The sequence below is a fragment of the Callithrix jacchus genome, chromosome 15 (assembly GCF_049354715.1).
Source record: "Callithrix jacchus isolate 240 chromosome 15, calJac240_pri, whole genome shotgun sequence".
Classification (NCBI taxonomy): Eukaryota; Metazoa; Chordata; class Mammalia; order Primates; family Cebidae; genus Callithrix; species Callithrix jacchus.
This window is the reverse complement of record NC_133516.1, coordinates 12,136,754-12,156,565: the sequence shown is the minus strand read 5'-3', so window position 1 is coordinate 12,156,565 and position 19,812 is coordinate 12,136,754. Positions and strand designations below refer to the sequence as shown.

At 45.5% G+C, this 19,812-nt stretch overlaps 2 protein-coding genes and 1 long non-coding RNA gene across 61 annotated transcripts in view; 1 reads left to right on the top strand and 2 right to left on the bottom strand.

Annotated features, from left to right (window-relative positions):
• Positions 1-19,812, bottom strand: part of LOC144576535 (uncharacterized) — a 197,322-nt gene that overhangs the window by 87,850 nt on the left and 89,660 nt on the right. For 9 of the 10 annotated variants that reach the window (XM_078350250.1, XM_078350251.1, XM_078350254.1 and 6 more), the window contains 2 exons: positions 10,116-10,199; positions 8,350-8,643 (listed from right to left, as the gene is read on the bottom strand). In XM_078350250.1, coding sequence (XP_078206376.1) covers positions 8,350-8,643; positions 10,116-10,199 — 378 coding nt within the window. The remainder of the gene's footprint in view (positions 1-8,349; positions 8,644-10,115; positions 10,200-19,812) is intronic. The other variant, XM_078350255.1, reaches the window with a different exon arrangement.
• LOC144579478 (uncharacterized) lies at positions 10,206-16,254 on the bottom strand. The gene is made up of 4 exons (XR_013527151.1): positions 15,962-16,254; positions 11,910-12,028; positions 10,880-10,972; positions 10,206-10,564 (listed from the first exon to the last, which is right to left on the bottom strand). It is a non-coding gene; the product is annotated as an uncharacterized LOC144579478 (long non-coding RNA).
• Positions 16,259-19,812, top strand: part of LOC144576507 (uncharacterized) — a 79,507-nt gene continuing 75,953 nt past the window's right edge. For 43 of the 50 annotated variants that reach the window (XR_013527134.1, XR_013527118.1, XR_013527127.1 and 40 more), the window contains exons 1-2: positions 16,502-16,627; positions 19,263-19,354. The gene's annotated coding sequence lies outside the window, so the exon portion shown is untranslated. Of the gene's footprint in view, positions 16,628-18,661; positions 18,772-19,262; positions 19,355-19,812 lie in introns of all 50 variants that reach the window. The other 7 variants (XR_013527103.1, XR_013527104.1, XR_013527105.1 and 4 more) reach the window with 5 other exon arrangements.

Below are 19,812 nucleotides of genomic sequence, written 5' to 3'. Positions count from 1 at the left end.
ACTGTCCGCCTGTTAATTCCACAGAAGAGGAGGGCCAACTTTTTATATATACGTGTCTGTTCTGCAGGACTTGAGTATGCACAAATTTTCATATCTATCGAAGTCCTGGGACCAATCCCCAGAGATGGCTGATTAAATTCAGTTTTGTTCTGAAATTCTATTTTGTGTATGGAAATACATTTTCATGAAGTTAAAACTATATTCACCTTATTTCTCATTCCAATCTGTTTGAGAAATTAATGATCACCTGATGTTTATGTTTCTGTAATGAGCATTTATCGATCTTCAGGGTTCTCAGATATGCTTTTTTATAGGTAGGAAAAGAAAACATAAGTCCCTCTTAGAGTGTCAATTTTCCTCTTTTTTTGTACCGTGGAAAAATATCATAGTTGATTTCTTGCAAGCCATTAGAACATTTCAAAATATATGAAGTAAATGATAAATATAATACATTGTCATGCAATGTAAGATAATTTTTGCATATCTTTATTTTCAGTGTCTTTCTGTTTCTTATTTTAAAATAATGGATATTTTAGAAAACGTAAAGATCAAGTAAGCCACAGTAGAAATTAAGTATCTCCCTAGTTCCATCAGAAAAATATAAAATCATGGTTATATTCTTATGTGTATAATTCTAGCCCCTTTCCTATTTTAAATATATTTTTGTTTATGTATACACAAAACCCAGTCAATCCTTCTATATGTAATGTATATAATCAACATATATTTATTCTTTCCTATGTTCGGTATTTAGAGGTGCTTTTCCTCCTACACCTTGACTATTCCTTTTTTTTCTGCCAAACATTGACTATCTGCAGGTTGATCGTATATGTATTGCAGAAGGGGTTAGGTCATTGGACAGCCAGAAATGGCTCTGTCTTTCTGTCCAGGGATTATCAGAGGGTCGGGCTCAGGAATAAGAGGATGTTTTAGGAATTTTGATTGGTTGGGCAATGGCAGGGTATGTTCAACTTACCCATCGCCCCCGCTTATTTCATGGTTGTTCTTAAGCTACAGGTTCTCACACTGTCTCTCAAGCTGGAGGTCAGTGGTGCAATCTTAGCTCACTGCAGCCTCAAACACCTGGGCTCAATCAATATTCCCACCTCAGGCTCCAAAATCACTAGGATTAGTCATGTGCCACAATGCTCAGCTAATATTTGTACTTTTATTTTTCGAGATAGGCTGTCCCTATGTTGCCGAGGATGGTCTCCAACTCCTGGCCTCAAGCAATCCTCCCACCTCAGCCTCCCAAATTTATGGGATTAAAAGCATGAGCTACCACTCTGGAGCTTATTTAGCTATTTCAGAGTTTGTTCCTCTCTTTCTGGTCTATTGCATGAACTCTCTTAGCTTGTTTTATAAAATATTCTTCTGCCGTGGTCATGTGAAACATTACCAAATTGTTTCTGCTGATTCTTTACATTTTAAGTTAAGTATTCAAACATGATAGTGTGACTTTTTAAAAAAGAACAACAACAAAAAACAAATAGAAGTTTGGCTAATCAGAAACAAGACTTCAATGACCACTGCTGTGCTATAATTTATTATAATGCATTAAAAATCAGGACTTACTTGTAATGTGCCCTGAGACAGAAAATTCAGTCACTTGATTTCTCAGACCTCAGTTTTCTCCTCTGAGAAATACTAATACCAACTGTGTGTAGTTTATTTTGAAGAATTTGGAAATTGTAACTAAATACTCTGGTATCAAGCATGATTGCTGTGTTTCCTATATTGTTGTTACTTTTGTAGCACTGAACCACTTACCCATTTAAGTTTTTGCTCAAAGTGAAAATATAATTTATTAATACATATTTCATAGACTAGCATTTTGTTTTGAGACCAAGTCTCTCTCTGTAGCTCAGGCTGGAGTTCAGTGGTGTGACTGCGGCTCACCGCAACCTCTGCCTGCTGGGTTCAAGCAATTCTCCCGCCTCCTGAGTGGCTGGGACTACAGTTGTGCACCACCATGCCTGGCTAATTGTTTGTATTTTTAGTAGATTTGGGGTTTCACCATGCTTTCCACACTAGCCTCACACCCCTGACCTTGTGATCAGGCCACCTTGGGCTCCCAGTGTGCTGTGATTACAGGCTTGTGCTACCTTCCCTGGCCAGACTAGTCTTTAGAGATAACTGAATGTGGAAGTTCAGTTGACAAGTGACTTGTTCAAATTGTTAAATTAGAAATATTCAGTGTTAAAACTGTAGCATGCTCTTGTGGTATCATTGAGGCAACTAATAAACACCATCCTGTTTTACCAACAGGCATGTCGACCATGCTCCAAGCAGCCACAGCAAGTATTCAAGGGAGTCATTTTCAGGAATTTCTGATGCTCTGTTTGATATTGAAATGAAAGCGGATCCTTGCAAAGCCAGGGGAGAAGTGAAGAGAAAGATTGCTGTTGCAGGCAGCTGCAGAGGCTTTGAAAGCAGCAGCCTGAGAGGATTTTTTAGAGAGCCCACATTGAATGTGTGGTGTATCACTCAGAAAGACTCATGGTGGGGATATTGATGAAGTTTAAACAGTATATTAGAAATAAAGCTGGACACTATATACTCATGTGAGTGTTCATATATTTATCTGCATATCTATTTTTCTTTTATTTTCTTGTTATGGACTAAAAACCAAGAAAATTATAGACAAGGTTATTCTGAAATGGAAGAATTAAACCCTGTATTACATCCAAGGGGAATGGGTAAATATGGTAAAACTCTCATCTGGCATTATCAGAGAATCAAGTCTAATCTGTTCATGTCACCTCACACGTAGGACAACATCAGTATGTTATAGAACAAACTGGGGAATGTGCACAACTGCTCCAAGCCAGAGGCCTATGCCCTGCCACCTTCCAGGGCTGAGGATCACTGTCTCTGACTGGGACAGTGATTAAATCACACTTTTAGTAAATGTGAACACTGTAGCATAAGAAACTTATTAAAAATATCTTATTTATATAAAACACTATCATATAACACACAAGGATAGAGAAAAATAGTAATGAACATTTGTGAACCTACTAGCTGTATTAAGAAAATAGTATTTTCAACATCTTTGGGTCCCCCATGTACTCATGACAGTGTGCTTTTTCACTTTTTTGAACTGTATCTTTATCGTTATTTCCTGCTATGATTTCATCACACATGGCTATATTATTTACGTTTTGGTTTGATGTAGTTTACTATTTTATATGAGTGAAATCATACCTGTATATTTTTATGGTACTTTATTTTGTTTCACAAGTCTTCAGGGGTTCAGCTAGATAGAGATAGATGATAGATAGATAGATAGATAGATAGATAGATAGATAGATAGATGATAGAGAGCATTTATTCAAATGAAAGTAAGATTCATGGTCCGTCAAGACAAAGAAAACACATAATAATGTGAATAGGGAATGTTATATAAAGAATGATGAATTATAACAATTTGAACAATGAAATATTGTCTAGTAAAATGTAAGAAGAAGTCTAAATAATATGTGACGAGCACATATAAGGAAGTGCCATTGCTTCCAGGGTGAAGTTTGAGAAGCCAATGAACAGTTCCCTCCTACCTTGGCCTCACTGAATGTTAACAAGTCTCTGGTGTTGCATGTGAAAAACAGTGTAAATCCACACTTCAGGACTCCCCAGAAACTTGCCTTCTGGGCCACTTGTAAAGCTGTTTGGTAAGAAATGTCATCTCAGAGGGGCTCCACTGCAAGTTTGAAAAAAGGCCAGTATCGGAAGCTCTTGCCTGCTGAGTTCTCCCGGCCACCATGAAGTTGAAGAAGCGAGTGTTGTAGCAGCAGCCTGAGCTACAGAACCTGGGAGCTGGTGTACCCGGGCATACCCTCTGGGCCAGATACCAGACATGTCATTTCCAAAGCAGATTGGAAGCACTTTTTTGGAATTTCTCTCCAATGTCTTCTACTCACAGAGATGGACATCTTAACACTTGGCAAAGAAAAAAAATATTTAAAGGGTCCAAATCTATTTCTGTAAATAATCAAGAGTGAGTTTGTAGTGGATAACCCAAAGGAGGATACATGGTGCATCATAAAATATATTCGTTCATTTTCTGCTGATGTACACTTGGAATTTTTTTGGTTTTGTGAGCACGTCTGCTAATGTAAATAGTCAAGAGGTTCTCTTTCCTGACAGGATCTTCCGATAGGTGGAATATCTGGGTTATAAAATTTGTGGATCTTCAATTCTACTGGACAATGCCACTTATCATTTTAAAGTGATTTTATTTATTTATATTTCTACTAACAGGGTAATTACATTATATAAAACAATAAACATATGGGTTATTGTGGCAAGTTAAAGAAATATAAATAGTTCACTCTTATTAAAATCCAAGGCATTTGAGGGAAGAACAGTTTATACATTGAGCATCAAATACTTCAAAAGTTTTGGAAGACATACAGAGGAGTGTAACTACTTTCTTGTAGATTATCAATATCCCATAATAAGTTTAAGCAGGTAGGAATATAGGCACATCTGCATTTCAGAAAGCATTCTAACCTAGATGAAACAGAAGGGCATCAATCCAGCAGGAGAACATAACTAATTTGTGTGTGTGTGTGTTTGAGAGAGAGAGAGACAGGGTCTCACTCTGTCACCCAGGCTAGAGCCAGTGGCTCAACGCAACCTCTACCTCCTGGGCTCAGGCGATCGTCCAACCTAAGACTCCCAAGTAGGTGAGATTACAGGCGTGCACCATCATGCCTGCCTAATTTTTGTATTTTTTGTGGAGACAGAGTTTCACCATGTTGCCCAGGCTGGTCTTGAACTTCTCGGCTCGACTAGTCGATCCATCCAGGCCTCCCAAAGTGCTGGGATTACAGGCATGAGCTACTATTCCAGGTCCCAAAATCTTTTGTCATGGCAACCGCTGTCATGTGGACTTTACCCTCAGAAAACATAAGATTACCCTCTTCTGTTGGATTTCAGCTTGGGTGTTACTTCTATTAGGAAGACTTTCAGGATGACTGTCCCTTCCTTTGTATCACCTACTAGACCATGAGCTCCTTAAGGACTGAGTTTTGAGTTTTTTTTTTAATTTACTTTCATTTTTGAAACTTGTGCAGAACATGTAGGTTTGCTACTATTTTGGCTCCAATCCCTACCAGTATGGAAAGTCCATAGGAGGCACTCATTTTGTGAGTAACCAGAGAAGCACACACATGACACCCTCTGAGACATTCTGTGCTTTGAACAGAAGAGCTGCACTTCATTGTAGGAATTGCACAGTGCCTTTGTTATGGGGTTTGGCTGGGCATGCAATAGGCTTTTTGTGATGTCATTGATATAGAGTTGGACAGTAGTATAGATGTGGGACAAGGTGAGAATCATTATTCTATAAAATGGAACAAAATCCTGCACCACACTTGAAAGCTTTGTTAACTTTCAATCAATTCTGCCAGCATGCAAGAAGCATTTCCCCCAAAATACTGCATGCAGTTCAGTGGCTGAGGAACATACTGTGGCAACATATTTAATGTCACTGATAGGAAAACCGTTTTCAGAGACAGACTTCCTGGGTTCAAACCCTACAATTTGAGTATGGCTATGGGCAAATTATTGAAGTTTCCTGTTCTTAGGTTTCTTAACCTTTAAATGAGTATAAAATGTTATTTATGTCATGGGGTTGCTGTGAGAATTAAGCTAGAACATGTGAAGCACTTAGAACAGTCTGTAGCATAGAATTCATAATGAATAAACGTGTGATAGTTTCACTTGAATGACAGTAAGTTTTGGTTAGGTAATGAAATACAATTTTTCCCTCTTACCTATTCTGCATGATGACACAGTTGTAGCATAATAGATGGTAACTTTTTTAGCCTCTAGCACTAGAATTTGCAACTAATATTTCTTTTTTATGCATCTCATAAGTTGCTTATTGTTTATTTCTGTCTAATACAGGGCATTCTACATAACATGGCATTGAAGTTTTACTGAAAAGTTAGAATACTAGAAAGTCTTTCTTCTCTACAGTTAGGCAGATAATATACAATATTTTAAGAAGTGTTTGACATTTAAATGTTTCAAAGAACAACATTTCTGGAAAACTCTCCATATATGTATCTATGATCACCTTTTCTTAACTTTTTTGGATCTATCTTTCGAAGCCCAATGCTGATCAAATGACACTTCAGAAAACATACTAATTTACAATGCCATGGATTGATTAAAAAGACAGCCACTTGATCTTTTTCTAGGATACGCTGGCTTTTATAAAGTATGTAATTGTTTTAATGTCTGTTAGTATGTAAAGGGTGACATTTAGATTTTTACTTTTTCAATTTCTAGCAAAGTTTGTTAAGTTTATAGAAATCACCTAAATTCCCAAAGTAGCTGTAATTTATTAATACAACTACGTGTAAACATTGGTGATTTATTAAATCATGGTAAACGACAACAAAATCTATCAGTATGACAACTGTGTTAAAATATCTTTTATACACTATTGAAGATAATTATGCATATAATTATTGTGTAAATAGCAGTCAGGTACCTTGACTAATGCCTGAAATTCCAGCACTTTGGAAGGTGGAGGTTAGTAGATCACCTGAGGTGAGTAGTTTGAGACCAGCCTGGCCAAGATGGTGAAATCCCATCTCTACTAAAAATACAAAAATTAGCCAGGCATGGTGGCAGACACTTGTAATCCCAACCACTTGGGAGGCTGAGGCAGGAGAATTGCTTGAATCTGGGAGGCAGAGATATGGATACATTGTTATTTATGTACATGTATATGTAAAGTATCTGTCTTAGAATTATTCAAAAAGTTGTGTGAATTGAAAAACTTTTATTTTTATATAAAATAATTATCATGAAATAGTCATAAAATAGTAAAAATAAGAAAAAAAGGCTGATACAACTAAATCCACTAAGCATTATATACACAATTATATGAAACACAATTGAGTTCCTCGAGACACTTTTTGTCTTTGGCTGGACCTGGCGCCTTGCCTTACCTGGGGCCGGGTCTTGCTCCAGGTCATGCCTATGACCGGGCCTTGCACTGGCCCTTGCCTTGCCTGCAGCCTGGCCTTGCACCGGACCTTGTCTTTGGCCGGGCCTTGTGCCTTGTGTTTCCTTTGGCCGCGGCTTGCGCCAGGCCATGCCTGCGAATAGGCTTTGCACCGGCCCTTGCCTTTCCTTTGGCCAGGTCTTACCTGTGGCCGTGTCTTGCTTTTGGCCAGGCCTTGCACCTTGCCTTGCCTGTGGCCAGGCCTTATCTTTGGCCAGGTCTTGCGCCTTGCCTTGCTTGTGGCTGGGTCTTGCCTGTGGCCAGGTCTTGCCTTTTTCTGGGCCTTGCACTGGGCCATGACTTTTGCTGGGCCTTGCCTTCCTGTGGCCGGGCCTTGCGCCTTGCCTTGCCTTGCCTGTGGCCGGGTTTCGCGCCAGATCTTGCCTTGCCTGGCATCTTGCCCTACCTGTGGCCGGGCCCAGCCCATGGCCGGTCCCTGCCTGTATCCAGGCCCTGCCTTTGGCTGGGTCATGCCCGAGGCTGAGACTCGCCTGTGGCTGGGCCTTGCGCCTTGCCTGTGGCCGTGCCTTGAGCCGGGCCTTGCATTGCCTGTGGTTGGGCCCTGCGCCTTGCTTGCCTTTTGCCAGGCCCTGTGCCTTGACTTGCCTTTCCTGTGGCTGGGTCTTGGCTGTGGTCTGGACTTACCTGTGACCGGGCCTTGCCAGATGACCTGGGTGGGGACCAGAGCATGGGATGGGAGATGTGGCGCACAGGCAGGGTGGGAGTGACTCTGGCTGCTCCAGGCATAGCCAAGCTATTCCTTAGCTTCCTGCCCTCAAATCTGCAAATGGTGAGTTTTTCTTTCATTTTTTATTTTTTGAGATGGAGTCTCACTCTGTCTCCCAGGCCAAGTGCAGTGATGCAATCTCACCTCACTGCTACCTCTGCCTTTCATGTTCAAGCTATTCTCCTGCCTCAGCCTCCCATGTAGCTTCGATTACAGGTGCATACCACCACGCCCAGCTAATTTTTATATTTTGAGTAGAGACAGAATTTCATCATGTTAGCCAGGCTGGTCTCGAATTCCTCACCTCAGATGATCCACCCACCTGTGCATCCCAAAGTGCTAGAATTACAGTTGTGAGCCACCACACCAGGCCCCATGCAGGGTGGGTCTTTCTTGCCTGCTGAGCTAGACTGGCATGGGAGTATTGGGGCCTGCAGGGAATGCCCCACTTCTGGCTGCTTTGACTCAGTCCTAGAATTCTGGCATGCCCCTGTGCCGCAAGGCCTGACACCCCCACCCTGTTCGCCCCTGCTACCTAGTCTGCTGTTCAGGCTGCCATCACACCTCTCTGCCCTGTGTGTCACTCAGGAACTCACACCTCTGTCCAATCTGCCATCTTCCTGATGAGATCCCAGAGGAGGCCTGAGAGCGTGGAGAAGGTCTGCTGCATCCACAACCTAAGGTGCGTGATCACCTGTGCGAGGAGGAGGAGGTGCTCTGAAAGGCCGACGTGTTGCTTCCCTGGGGAGCCAGGACACTGCTGAGCTCTAACTGCTCCCTGGGCTCCCCAAGGTTGGGACAGCATGGAGCAGTGGAGTGGAGGGGCTAGAGGCACCTGGTCATTCTGGCTGCATCCCGTGTACAGCTTTTCTGTAGTTTTGGCAATGAGCTCCTGGAGAAGAAGAAAAGACCAGAGTCACAGTCTATACGTCCAGAGGGATCAACCCAGACAGGGCAGAGTTCATCACCCCGGTTCTTGCCCAAATCTCTTGCCATTTCTGCTGAGACCTTTTTAAATTTTTTGTAGTTATGGAACCTTGTTATGTTGCCCAGACTGGTCTCAAACTCCTGGCCTCAAGTAATCCTCTCATCTCAGCCTCCCAAAGTGCTAGGATTACAGGTGTCAAAGTGCTGGAATTACAAGTGTGAGCCACTGTGCCAGGCCCACTTTTTCCTTTTCCTTTTTTTTTTTTTTTCTTGAGACAGAGTCTTGGTCAGAAGCCCAGGCTGGAATGCAGTGGCACAATCTTGGCTCACTGCAACCTCTGTCTCCTGGGTTTAAGTGATTCTCCTGCCTCAGCCTCCCAAGTAGCTGGGACTACAAGCATGTGCCACCACACCTGGATAATTTTTGTATTTTTAGTAGAGACAGGGTTTCACCATATTGGCCAGGCTGGTCTTGAACTCCTGACCTCGTGATCTGCCTGCCTCAGCCTCCCAAAGTGCTGGGACTACACACAAGAGCCACCATGCCTGGTCCCATTTTTTCAAATGAGAGTTTGTTACTTTTCACTTTCAAATGAGAATAGTTACTTGTCCAGATGAGTCAGAATGAGGAACTGGGATGTGCCCAGACCTACTCTAGTGTCTCTCTCGCACCCATCCCTTGAATCATCCCATGACTGAGTGCCCATTCTAAAATGTACACGCTCCTGTCTTTTGGTCTAGTGAGTAGGCTCCACAGACCAGGAACATGATTCTGGGTTCTAGGTTTAAAAGTGACTGTAGGGCCAGATGCGGTAGCTGATGCCTGTAATCTCAGCATTCTGGAAGACCAAGGCAGGCACATCACCTGAAGTTAGGAGTTCAAGACCAGCCTGGCTAACATGGTGAAACCTCATGTCTAGTAAAACTATAAAAATTAGCCAGGCATGGTGGCATGTGCCTGTAATCCCAGCTACGTGGAAGGCCGAGGCAGGAGAATCACTTTAACCTGAGAGGTGGAGGTTGCAGTAAGCTGAGATCATGCCACTGCACTTCAGTCTGGGTGACAAAGTGAGATTCTCTGGAGAAGAAGGAGAAAGTTGAGGAAAAGGAGGAGGAGGAGGAGAAGGAGAAGGATGAAAAGGAGGAGGACGGGAAGCTGTAGCAGAAGAGCAGAAGCAGCAGAAACAGAAGCAGCAGCAACAAAAGCAGCAGCAGCAGCAGAATGAGAATCACTTGAGCCTGGGGAGGTGAGATCCTGCTGAAAAAGAAGAGGAGGAGGCAGAAGAGGAATAAGGAGGAGGAGGAAGAGGAGGAAGAAGTAGAAGAAGAAGAAAAAGGAGGAGGAGGAGGAAGGCAAAGAAGCAATAGAAGAAGAAGGAGAAGAAGAAGAAATGGTCTCTGAGTAGCCATAATGAGTAGGAAGAAAACCCAACCTACCTCTCCCTGGGTCCACTGGGAAAACATTAAGGCAGAGAAAGTCTTCCAAGAAAGACTAGGTTTGGTGAGTAAAAGATTCAAAAGCTAGAAGGAAAGGAGGATATTTAAGTTAGTATTACTGCATAATATATAGCCCCCAAAATTTAGGCGTTTAAAATAACAATCACGCTGGACGTGGTGGCTCACGCCTGTAATCCCAGCACTTTGGGAGGCCAATGTGGGTGGAGCACCTGAGGTTGAGAGTTCGAGAGCAGTCTGACAAACATGGAGGATCACCATCTCTATTAAAAACACAAAATTAGCTGGGTGTGGTGGCTGGCACATGCCAGTAATCCCAGCTACTTGGGTGGCTGAGGCAAGAGAATTATTTGAACCTGGGAGGCAGAGGTTGCAGTGAGCCGAGACCATGCCATTGCACTCCAGCCCGGGCAACAAGAGCAAAACTCCATCTAAAAAAGAAAAAAATAACAACTTTTATTTTTCATGGTTCTGCGTGCTGACTGGATTCAGGTAGGTGTGATTTTCACTCGGGGACTATCATGCTGTTGCAGTGGCTGGGGCTGGGTCATCGCAAAGCATTTCTCAGTCTCATGTCTGGCTACTGATGTTGACTGTCATCTGAAACCTGTGCTGGGACTGTTGCTTGGAAGATCAAAATGTCACCTCTCCCTGTGATCTAGCTTCCTCACTGCATAGTGACTGGGTAAAAAGAGCAAGCATCCCAGGAAGACCACGGAGAAATGGTGTCACCTTTTATGACCTACCTTGAATCGCTCCTGCCAGTCACAGACCTTCTTGAATTCAGGGGGAAGGAGCACAGACCTCGCCTCATCATGGGAGCAATGCTAAGGTCATGTCTGAAGAAGAGCACATACCATTATTATTACTATTGTTGTTATCATTAAGAAGGAATTTTGCTCTGTCACCCAGGCTGGAGTGCAGTGGTGCAATCTCGACTCACTGTAACTTCCACCTTCCGGGTTCAAGTGATTCTCCTGCCTCGGCCTCCCAACTATCTGGGATTACATACAGGTGCCTGCCACCATGCCCCGCTAATTTTTGTACTTTACTTAGTAGAGATGAGGTTTCACCATGTTGGTCAGGCTGATCTCAAAGTCCTGACCTCAGGTGATCTGCCTGCTTCAGCTTCCCAAGGTGCTGGGATTACGGGCTTGAGCCACCACACCTAGTACATGCTATTATTAAGAATCCAGAAGGCAGCCGGGTGTGGTGGTTCATGCGTATAACCCTGCACTTTGAAAGAATGAGGTGGGCAGATCACTTGAGGTCAGGAGTTTGAGAGCAGCCCAGGCAACATAATGAGACCTCCCATCTCTATAAACATTTAAAAAAGGCCAGGCATGGTGGCTCACACCTGTAATACCAGCACTTAGGAGGCTGAGGCAGGTAAATCACAAGGTCAAGAGACTGAGACCATCCTGGCCAACATGGTAAAACCCCGCCACCACTAAAAAAATACAAAAATTAGCCAGGCGTGGTGGTGTACACCTGTAATCCCAGCTACTCGTGAGGCTGAGGCAGGAGAATAACTTGGACCGGGAGGTGGAGGTTGCAGTGAACCGACATCACACTACACTCTAGCCTGGGTGACAGAGTGAACTCCTTCTCAAAAAAAAAAAAAGGAAAATTCCAGTTTTGTCTGGGGATGGTGGCTCACACCTATGTTCCCAGCACCTTGAGAGGCCAAGGTGGGTGGATCAACTGAGGCTGGGAATTTTAGACCAGCCTGACAATATGGCAAAACCTTCTCTCTACTACAAATAGAAAAATTACCTGGCCTGTGGTGATGCGTGCCTGTAATCCCAGCTACTCAGGAACCTGAGGTAGGAGAAACACTTGAAACCAGGAGGCGGAGTTTGCAGTGAACCAGGATCGTGCCATTGTACTCCAGCCTAGATGACAGAGTGAGAGTCCACATCGAGAGGGGAAAAAAATGTAACTTTTGGCCAGGTGCAGTACCTTATACCTGTAACCTCAGCACTTTGGGAGGCTGAGGGAGGCAGATGACTTGAGGTCAGGACTTCCGAGATGAGCCTGGCCAATATGGTGAAACCCTGTTCCTACTGAAAATACAAATATTAGCTGGGCATGGTGGTGCATACCTGTAATCCCAGCTACTCAGGAGGCTGAGGCAGAAGAATCACTTGAACCCAGGAGGCAGAAATTGCAGTGAGCCCAGACTGTGCCACTGTACTCCAGCCTGAGCGACAGAGCAAGAGTGTCTCAAAAAACATTCAACTTTTATTTTACTCTTATTGTTTTTGAGTCAGGGTCTCACTCTGTCACTCAAGCTGGAGTGCAGTGGTGTGATCATGGTTCACTGCAGCCTTAACCTCCTGGATTCAAGCAATCTTAACCTCAGCCTCCTGAGTATCTGGAACTACAGGTGCACGCCACCATGCCTGGCTAATTCTTGTATTTTTGTAAAGATAGGGTGTCACCACATTGCTCAGGCTGGTCTTGAACTCCTGAGCACAAGTGACCCACCCAACTTGGTTTCCCAAAGTGCTGGGATTATAGGTGTGAGCCATTGCACCAGCTCTCCACTTTTGTGTTGGATACAGAGGATACATGTGCAGCTTTGTTACAAGGCTATTTTGCACCCAGGTAGTGAGTATAGCACATAATAGGTAGTTTTTCAACCCACACCCCTCTTCCCTCCCACCCATCTAGTACCCCACAGTTTCTACTGCTTCCTATTTTAAAAATTTAAAAATTAGGCCAGGTGTGGTGGCTCAGGTTTGTAATCAAGACACTTTGCGAGGCAGAGGCAGGCAGGTCATCTGAGGTCAGAAGTTTGAGACAAGCCTGGCCAACATGGTGAAACCCCATCTCTACTAAAAACACAAAGTTTAGCCAGGCATGGTGGCACACGCCTGTAATCCCAGCTACTCAGGCGGCTGAGGCAGGAGAATTGCTTGAATTCAGGAGATGGAGGTTGCAGTGAGCCAAGATCACACCACTGCACTCCAGCCTGGGTGACAGACTGACACTCCAGTCTCACAACATAAAGATAAATAAACAAAAAATTGAAAAAATCAAAAATTTCAAAATTTTTAAAAATGAAGGGCACAGAGGATGGCAGAACGTGTTGCAGCCACCACCTTGGAAACTATAATCTGCCACAGAGGGCAAGCAGAAAGAATGTTGGAGTTTAGGATTTCAGAAATGTAGCCATCTGAAAGACGTCACAAGAGCCATTCCTGTGGCAGCTTAAGGGGAGTGGAAGCAAAAGTCATCAGAGCTGAGGAAGATGTGGGATAGTGAGTCAGGCAAATTGCATGCTCATCCACATGGATGCTGACATCCTCAGGAAAGCAGAAGGACTTCAGGGAACAGAGGCCAAAACACAATCTTATGATTATTTTTCTTAAAAGACAGGGTCTGTCTTTGTCACCCAGGATGGAGTGCAGTGGCACAATCATAGCTCACTGTAGTTCTGAACTCCCGGTCTCAGGCAATTCTTCTGTCTCTGCCTCCTGAATAGCTAGGGCTACACTGTGTGCCACTATGCCTGGCTAATTTTGTATTTTTATTTTTTGTAGAGACGGGGTCTTGCTATGTTGCCCACCCTGGTTTGCAACTCCTGGCCTCAACTGATCCTCCCACGGTGGCCTCCCAAAGCGTTGGGATTACAGGCGTGAGCCACTGTGTTCCACTGGAAAACACTTTTTTTGAGTTGGAGTTTCACTCTTGCTGCCTAGACTGGAGTGCAATGGCGTGATCTCGGCTCATCACAAACTCCACCTCCCGAGCTCAAGTGATTCTTCTGTCTCAGCCCCCCTTGATTGCTTGAGCCTGGGAGCTTGAGGCTGCAGTGAGCTATGATCTTGCCACTGAACTCCAGCCTAGGTGAGAAAGTAAGACCCTGCCTCAAAAAAAATTTGACCTCCCATCATGTTGAGGTCCCAGCCTCTTCTACCCACTTACAAGAGTACATATGAAAACACTGCCCCACTTTACTCCAGCCTGTGTGTCAGAGTGAGACTCTGTCTCAAAATAGAATTTTTTTTTTGGCAAGGGGTGGTAGCTCACACCTGTAATCCCAGCATTTTGGGAGGCCAAGGCTGGTGGATCATGAGGCCAAGAGATCAAGACCATCCTGTCCAACATGGTGAAATCCCATCTCTACTAAAAATACAAAACTTAGCTGGGGCTGGTAGCATGTACCTATAGTCCCAGCTACTACAGAGGCTGAGGAAGGAGAATGGCTTGAATCCAGGAGTCAGAGGTTCCAGTGAGCGGAGAGCAGGCCACTGCACTCCAGCTCAAAAAATATATATATATATATTTTTGTGTTTTCTTTTTTTTTGACACGGAGTCTGCCAGGCTGGAGCACAATGGTGCAATCTTAGCTCCCTGCAACCTCTGCCTCCCGGGTTCAAGCGATTCTTCCGCCTCAGCCTCCCAAGTAGCTAGGACTACAGATGGGTGACAAACGCCCGGCTAATTTTTGTACTTTTAGTAGAGATGGGGTTTCGCCATGTTGGCCAGGATGGTCTCGATCTCTTGACATCGCAACCCACCTGCCTTGGCCTCACAAAGTGCTGGGATTACAGGTGTGAGCAACCATGCCCGGCAAAATCTTTTTTTTAATTAAAAAGTTCTAGTATCTAAAATGAGCAAAATTGCCAGGCGCAGTGGATCACACCTGTAATCCCAGCACTTTGGGATGCCTAGGCGAGTGGATCATCTGAGGTCAGGAGTTTGAGACCAGCCTGCTGTGAGCCAAGATTGCACCACTGCATTCCAGCATAGAAAACACTGAAACTCCTAGCAATAAAAAAAAAAAAAAGGTAAAAATGTGTTTGAAAAGAACAGCAATAGCCAGGCACAGTGGCTCACACCTGTAATCCCAGCACTTTGGGAAGCTGAGGGTGGATGACAGCTGAGACTAGAAGTTTGAGACCAGCCTGGCAACATGGTGCAATTCTGTTTGTATACAAAATACAAAAATTAGCCAAGCTTGGTAGCATGCACCTGTAATCCCAGCTACTTGGGGGGCCAAAGGGGAAGGACTGCTTGCACCTGCCCAGGAAGTTGAGGCTGCAGTGAGAAACAATTGTGCCACCTCACTCCAGCCTGGGCAACAGAGCAATACCCTGTCTCCAAAAGAAAACAAAGAACAGCATCATTTCCTTATTATTGTTCACTGCAACCTCATCCTCCAGATTCAAGCAATTCTTCTGCCTCAGCCTCCCAAGTAGCTGAGATTACAGGCACGTGCCACTACACCCGGCTAATTGTTAGTAGAGACGGGGTTTGACCATGCTGGCCAGGCTGATCTTGAACTCCTGACCTTGTGATCCACCTGTCTTAGGCTATCAAAGTGCCAGGATTACGGGTGTGAGCAACAGTACCTGGCCAATCCCTTATATTTTTATAAAGATGTTTCCTTTGTTTCTTCTTTTTTTTGGGGGGGTTATTTCTCTTTATTTCCATCATAGAGAGTCCGGGTTCCCTTATCATCCTCCCTCCTCAGTCTCTGCCCCCAGGGGTTAAATAATTTAAAAAATATATTTAAAAAGCTGTAACAAAATAACATCAAAGGAAACGGGAAGAAGGATGGGGTGGTCAGGAATCATGAAGGAGGGTAGGGAAGAGAGCCTCTTCCCCACCCCCTACTCTTGGATTCCAGCCTGGGCAGCAGCTACAAAGTTGCAAAGGCTTTACGGCTATTGCAACAGCCATCAAAGGTCAAGCTGGGGGGTGCAGCTGCCTAATGGGAGGCAGCCGCAGAGGGTGCTGACCCAGCCCAGGATGAGCAGCGGTGATGGACGCTCCTGGGGTCCCTGGCTGGGAAAGGTATTGGGGGTCGCACGTACCTAGGCTGAGGTAAGGCGAATACGTGGCCGGGGTAGCAGTGGCGCTGGTAGCCCTTCACTGGCCATTGAGGAGCTTCCTCTGCGCGACCTTGCGCTTGTGCCCACCAGGCGCCGGGAGGTTGGTGTGCAGCACCTGCTCGCTGCGTCAGGTTCCTGCCGCTCCTGGCCCTGCAGACTGTGAAATCTTAAAACTCCTCTTTGGAGCTTATAGTTGACTGAAGCCAGGCGGGAGCCTGTCTATGCGGAACTGCCAGCTCTGCAGCTGCCTCCATCAACATCACCTTCCATCACCTGCACATGCGCGCTCCTGGAAGAACCAGCAGCACCGCCTCTACTTCCGATTGGCTCCGCGTGAGGGGCCGGCCTCCGGCGACGTCACGGCGGCTCCGCGCCTCCGGCGAGGTCACGGCGGCTGCCCGCCTCCGGCGACGTCACGGCGGCTGCCCGCCTCCGGCGACGTCACGGCGGCTGCGCGCCTCCGGCGACGTCATGGCGACTGCCCGCTTCCGGCGCACAGAGAAGGGCTTCCGGCGACGTCACAGAGGCGGACCTTCGGCGACTTCACGCGGAAGTGTGTTGCCTAGGAGCTGTGTTGTTTTCTCCGCGGAGCAGAGCCTGGTAACCTCCACCGTTCGCTGCGTCCTGTGTGCTGCTGGCTGGAGAAGGGTAGGTAACAAACTGTGACCCAGCACAGAGTTTATGTGGGTCAAAAATAGAAAAAGTGTGTCCGGACGCTGGAGGGTGGGAAGTTTTCTCCGGGCGAGGAGTTCAGGAGCAGCCTGGCAAACTAGTGTGACCCCATTTCGGTAGTCCCACCTCAGCCTCCCAGCTACTTGAACCCCAAGGTTCAAGGCTGCAATGAGCTATGATCCTACCACAGCACTCCAGCCTGCGAGACTGAGGTAAACCCGGTCTAAAAAATTAAAAACTATCCAAGCGTGCGACATTGGGGGACTGCTTAAAGGAAAATTGAGGCTGCCTGGGCCCTGTAATCCCAGCACTTTGGGAGCCCGAGGTGGGAGGATGGCTTGGAATCAGGAGTGAGAGACCGGCCTGAGCAACATGACAAAACCCCATCTCCACAAAAGATACAAAAATTAGCCAGGCACAGTGCATGCCTGACCTAATATTTTGTATTTTTTTGTAGAGATGGCGGGGGAGGGGAAGAGGGGGGAGTCCCTCCCCCATGTTGCCCAGGCCGGTCTCGAACTCCTGAGTACAAGCCATCTTCTCACCTTGGCCTTGAGAGTTGTTGGGATTAAAGGTGTGAGCCACGGCGCCCCACTTGGGTTAGGCTATTTAATAACAAAGTCTGTGGCTCGGCTTGGTGGCTCACACGTGTAATTCCAGCACTTTGGGAGTCCAAGCAGGTGGATCACCTGAGGTCAGGAGTTCAGGACCAGTGTAGCCAACATGATGAAACCCGGTTTCTACAAAAATTAGCCGCATGTGGTGGCACACACCTGTAGTCCCAGCTACTCGGGAGGCTGAGATGGAAGAATTGCTTGAACCCAGGAGGCAGGGGTTGCATTTAGTCGAGATCACATCACTGAACCCTAGCCCGGTTGACAGAGCAAGACTCCAGAGTTTAAGACCAGCCTGGGCAATGTAAACCCTCACTCTACAAAACAAGCAAATAAAAAAGGCAGGTGTAACCGTGTCCTCCTGTGTCCCCTGCCACTTCGGATGCTGGGGCAGGAGGATCACCTGAGGCCAGGAGCAGGTCTGCACTGAGTTAGGATCATCCCACTGCTCTCCATCCTGAGCAAAAGAATCAGACCGGCCTCGAGCAGTGGCTCACACCTGTAATCCCAGCACTTTGGGAGGCCGAGTCGGGTGGATCACGAGGTCAAGAGATCGAGACCATCCTGGTCAACATGGTGAAACCCCGTCTCTACTAAAAATACAAAAAATTAGCTGAACGTGGTGGCGCGTGCTTGTAATCCCAGCTACTCGGGAGGCTGAGGCAGGAGAATTGCCTGAACCCAGGAGGCCGAGGTTGCGGTGAACCGAGATAGCGCCATTGCACTCCAGCCTGGGTAACAAGAGAGATACTCCGTCTCCAAAAAAAAAAAAAAAAAAAAAAATGAATGAGCCCGTGTCTCTAGATAGCTAGCTAGATAATTGATATGTAGTTTTCTATCAGAATTTTTTCCCTACATTTGAGCATATTTTTCTAAAGTAGCATTCAACACATCAGCATTTTACAGTGTTATTAGTTGTTAATGTGATTGTTTTTCTGAAATACAGTATCCTTGACATAAGCAGTTTTTGTCTGTCAAAGCACACAGATAGGTCCTCAAGTGAATTTGCCTGATGTTGGTGACCTTGGAACCATTTTCTCCTGTTGATTGGAACAGTCAGTCAGTTCAGGTCACTGTTACCCTTGGAGGAAAAGCCCAAAGGCAACAAATAAGGGCACTGGTGTCCAGTCCCTTCTAGAAGCATCTTCACCTTCCCTGAAGGTTTCCCTTGATGAACGTGGAAGTGCTGTATGTAGAATTGGCTGTTCCAGCATCTTTGTACATCAGGCCAAATTTATATGTCTTCCCTTTATGAGAGGCATCCTGGTAGGCTAGGAGAGTTACACAGGAAGTCTGATCTCAGCTTCACTGTCCAGACATGCAACATAGTCCAATCAATCAAGTAACATTCTCTGAGCCTGTTTGTCTTTTACTTATTATTTTTTTTATTTTTTAGAGATGAGGTCTTGCTCTTTTGCAGTGGTGTCATCTTGGATCACTGCAACCTCCACCTCTCGGGTTCAAGTAATTCTCCTGCCTCAGCCTCCTGAGTAGCTTGGACTACAGGTATGTGCCCACCACATCCAACTAATTTTTGTATTTTTAGGAGAGATGGGATTTCACCATTTTGGCAAGGATCGTCTCGATCTCTTGACCTCATGATCCACCTGCCTTAGCCTCCCAAAATACTGTGATTACAGGTGTGAGCCACCACACTTGCCCTGAGCTCATTTTTTTGGCTATAAAATAAGAATACCAATTATACTAATCTAAAAAGACAGCATCTTGTATTGTCTTTTAGTTTCTGTGAAACTGTAACACAGTAATTATTTTCCTTGCCATGCCACATTTGTTTTTGTTTTCTTGAGATGGAGTCTCGCTGTTGTAGCCCAGGCTGGAGTGCAGTGGCATGATCTTGGCCCATCCTGTATCATACCCACAGAGAGACCCTTTTTTCCTCCAGGGCCTGGGGAGCAGCCAGGTTCCATGAGTTAAATGCAGATCTGAACCATACCGAGCTGGGATTAAAATACACACCCTTTTCTTCTAAAATGTAGGTAAGGATTCCAACTTGGTGTGCTGGAAAGTGTGGCAGAGCCAGACCAGACAAAGACTGATCACCTGGAAAAGCATGCTGTCAAAGGTCTTGGTGAGTGCTGAGTGCCATGGCTCACACCTTTAATCCCAGCACTTTGGGAAGCTGAGACAGGCGGATCACTTGAGGCCAGGAGTTTGAGTAGAGCCTGGGCAACATGGCAAAACCTGTCTCTAGTAAAAACCCAAAAATTAGCCAGGTGTGGTGGCGCTTGCCTCTAATCCCAGCTACTCGGGAGGCTGAGACAGGAGAATGGCTTGATCCAGGCAGGCAGAGGTTACAGTGAGCCAAGATCACACCACTACACTCTAGCTTGGGCAACAGAGTCAGACTCCATCTCCAAAAAAACAAAACAAAACAAAAAAAACATAAAGAACAAAGGTCTACTTCTGGGGGTTGGGTGGGGGACTCCTGACCGAACTGGAAAGTTTCTTCAGGTGGGGTGGGTTGTTTGTTTTGAGATGGAGTCTGGCTCTCTCACCCAGGCTGGAGTGCAGTGGCACGATCTTGGC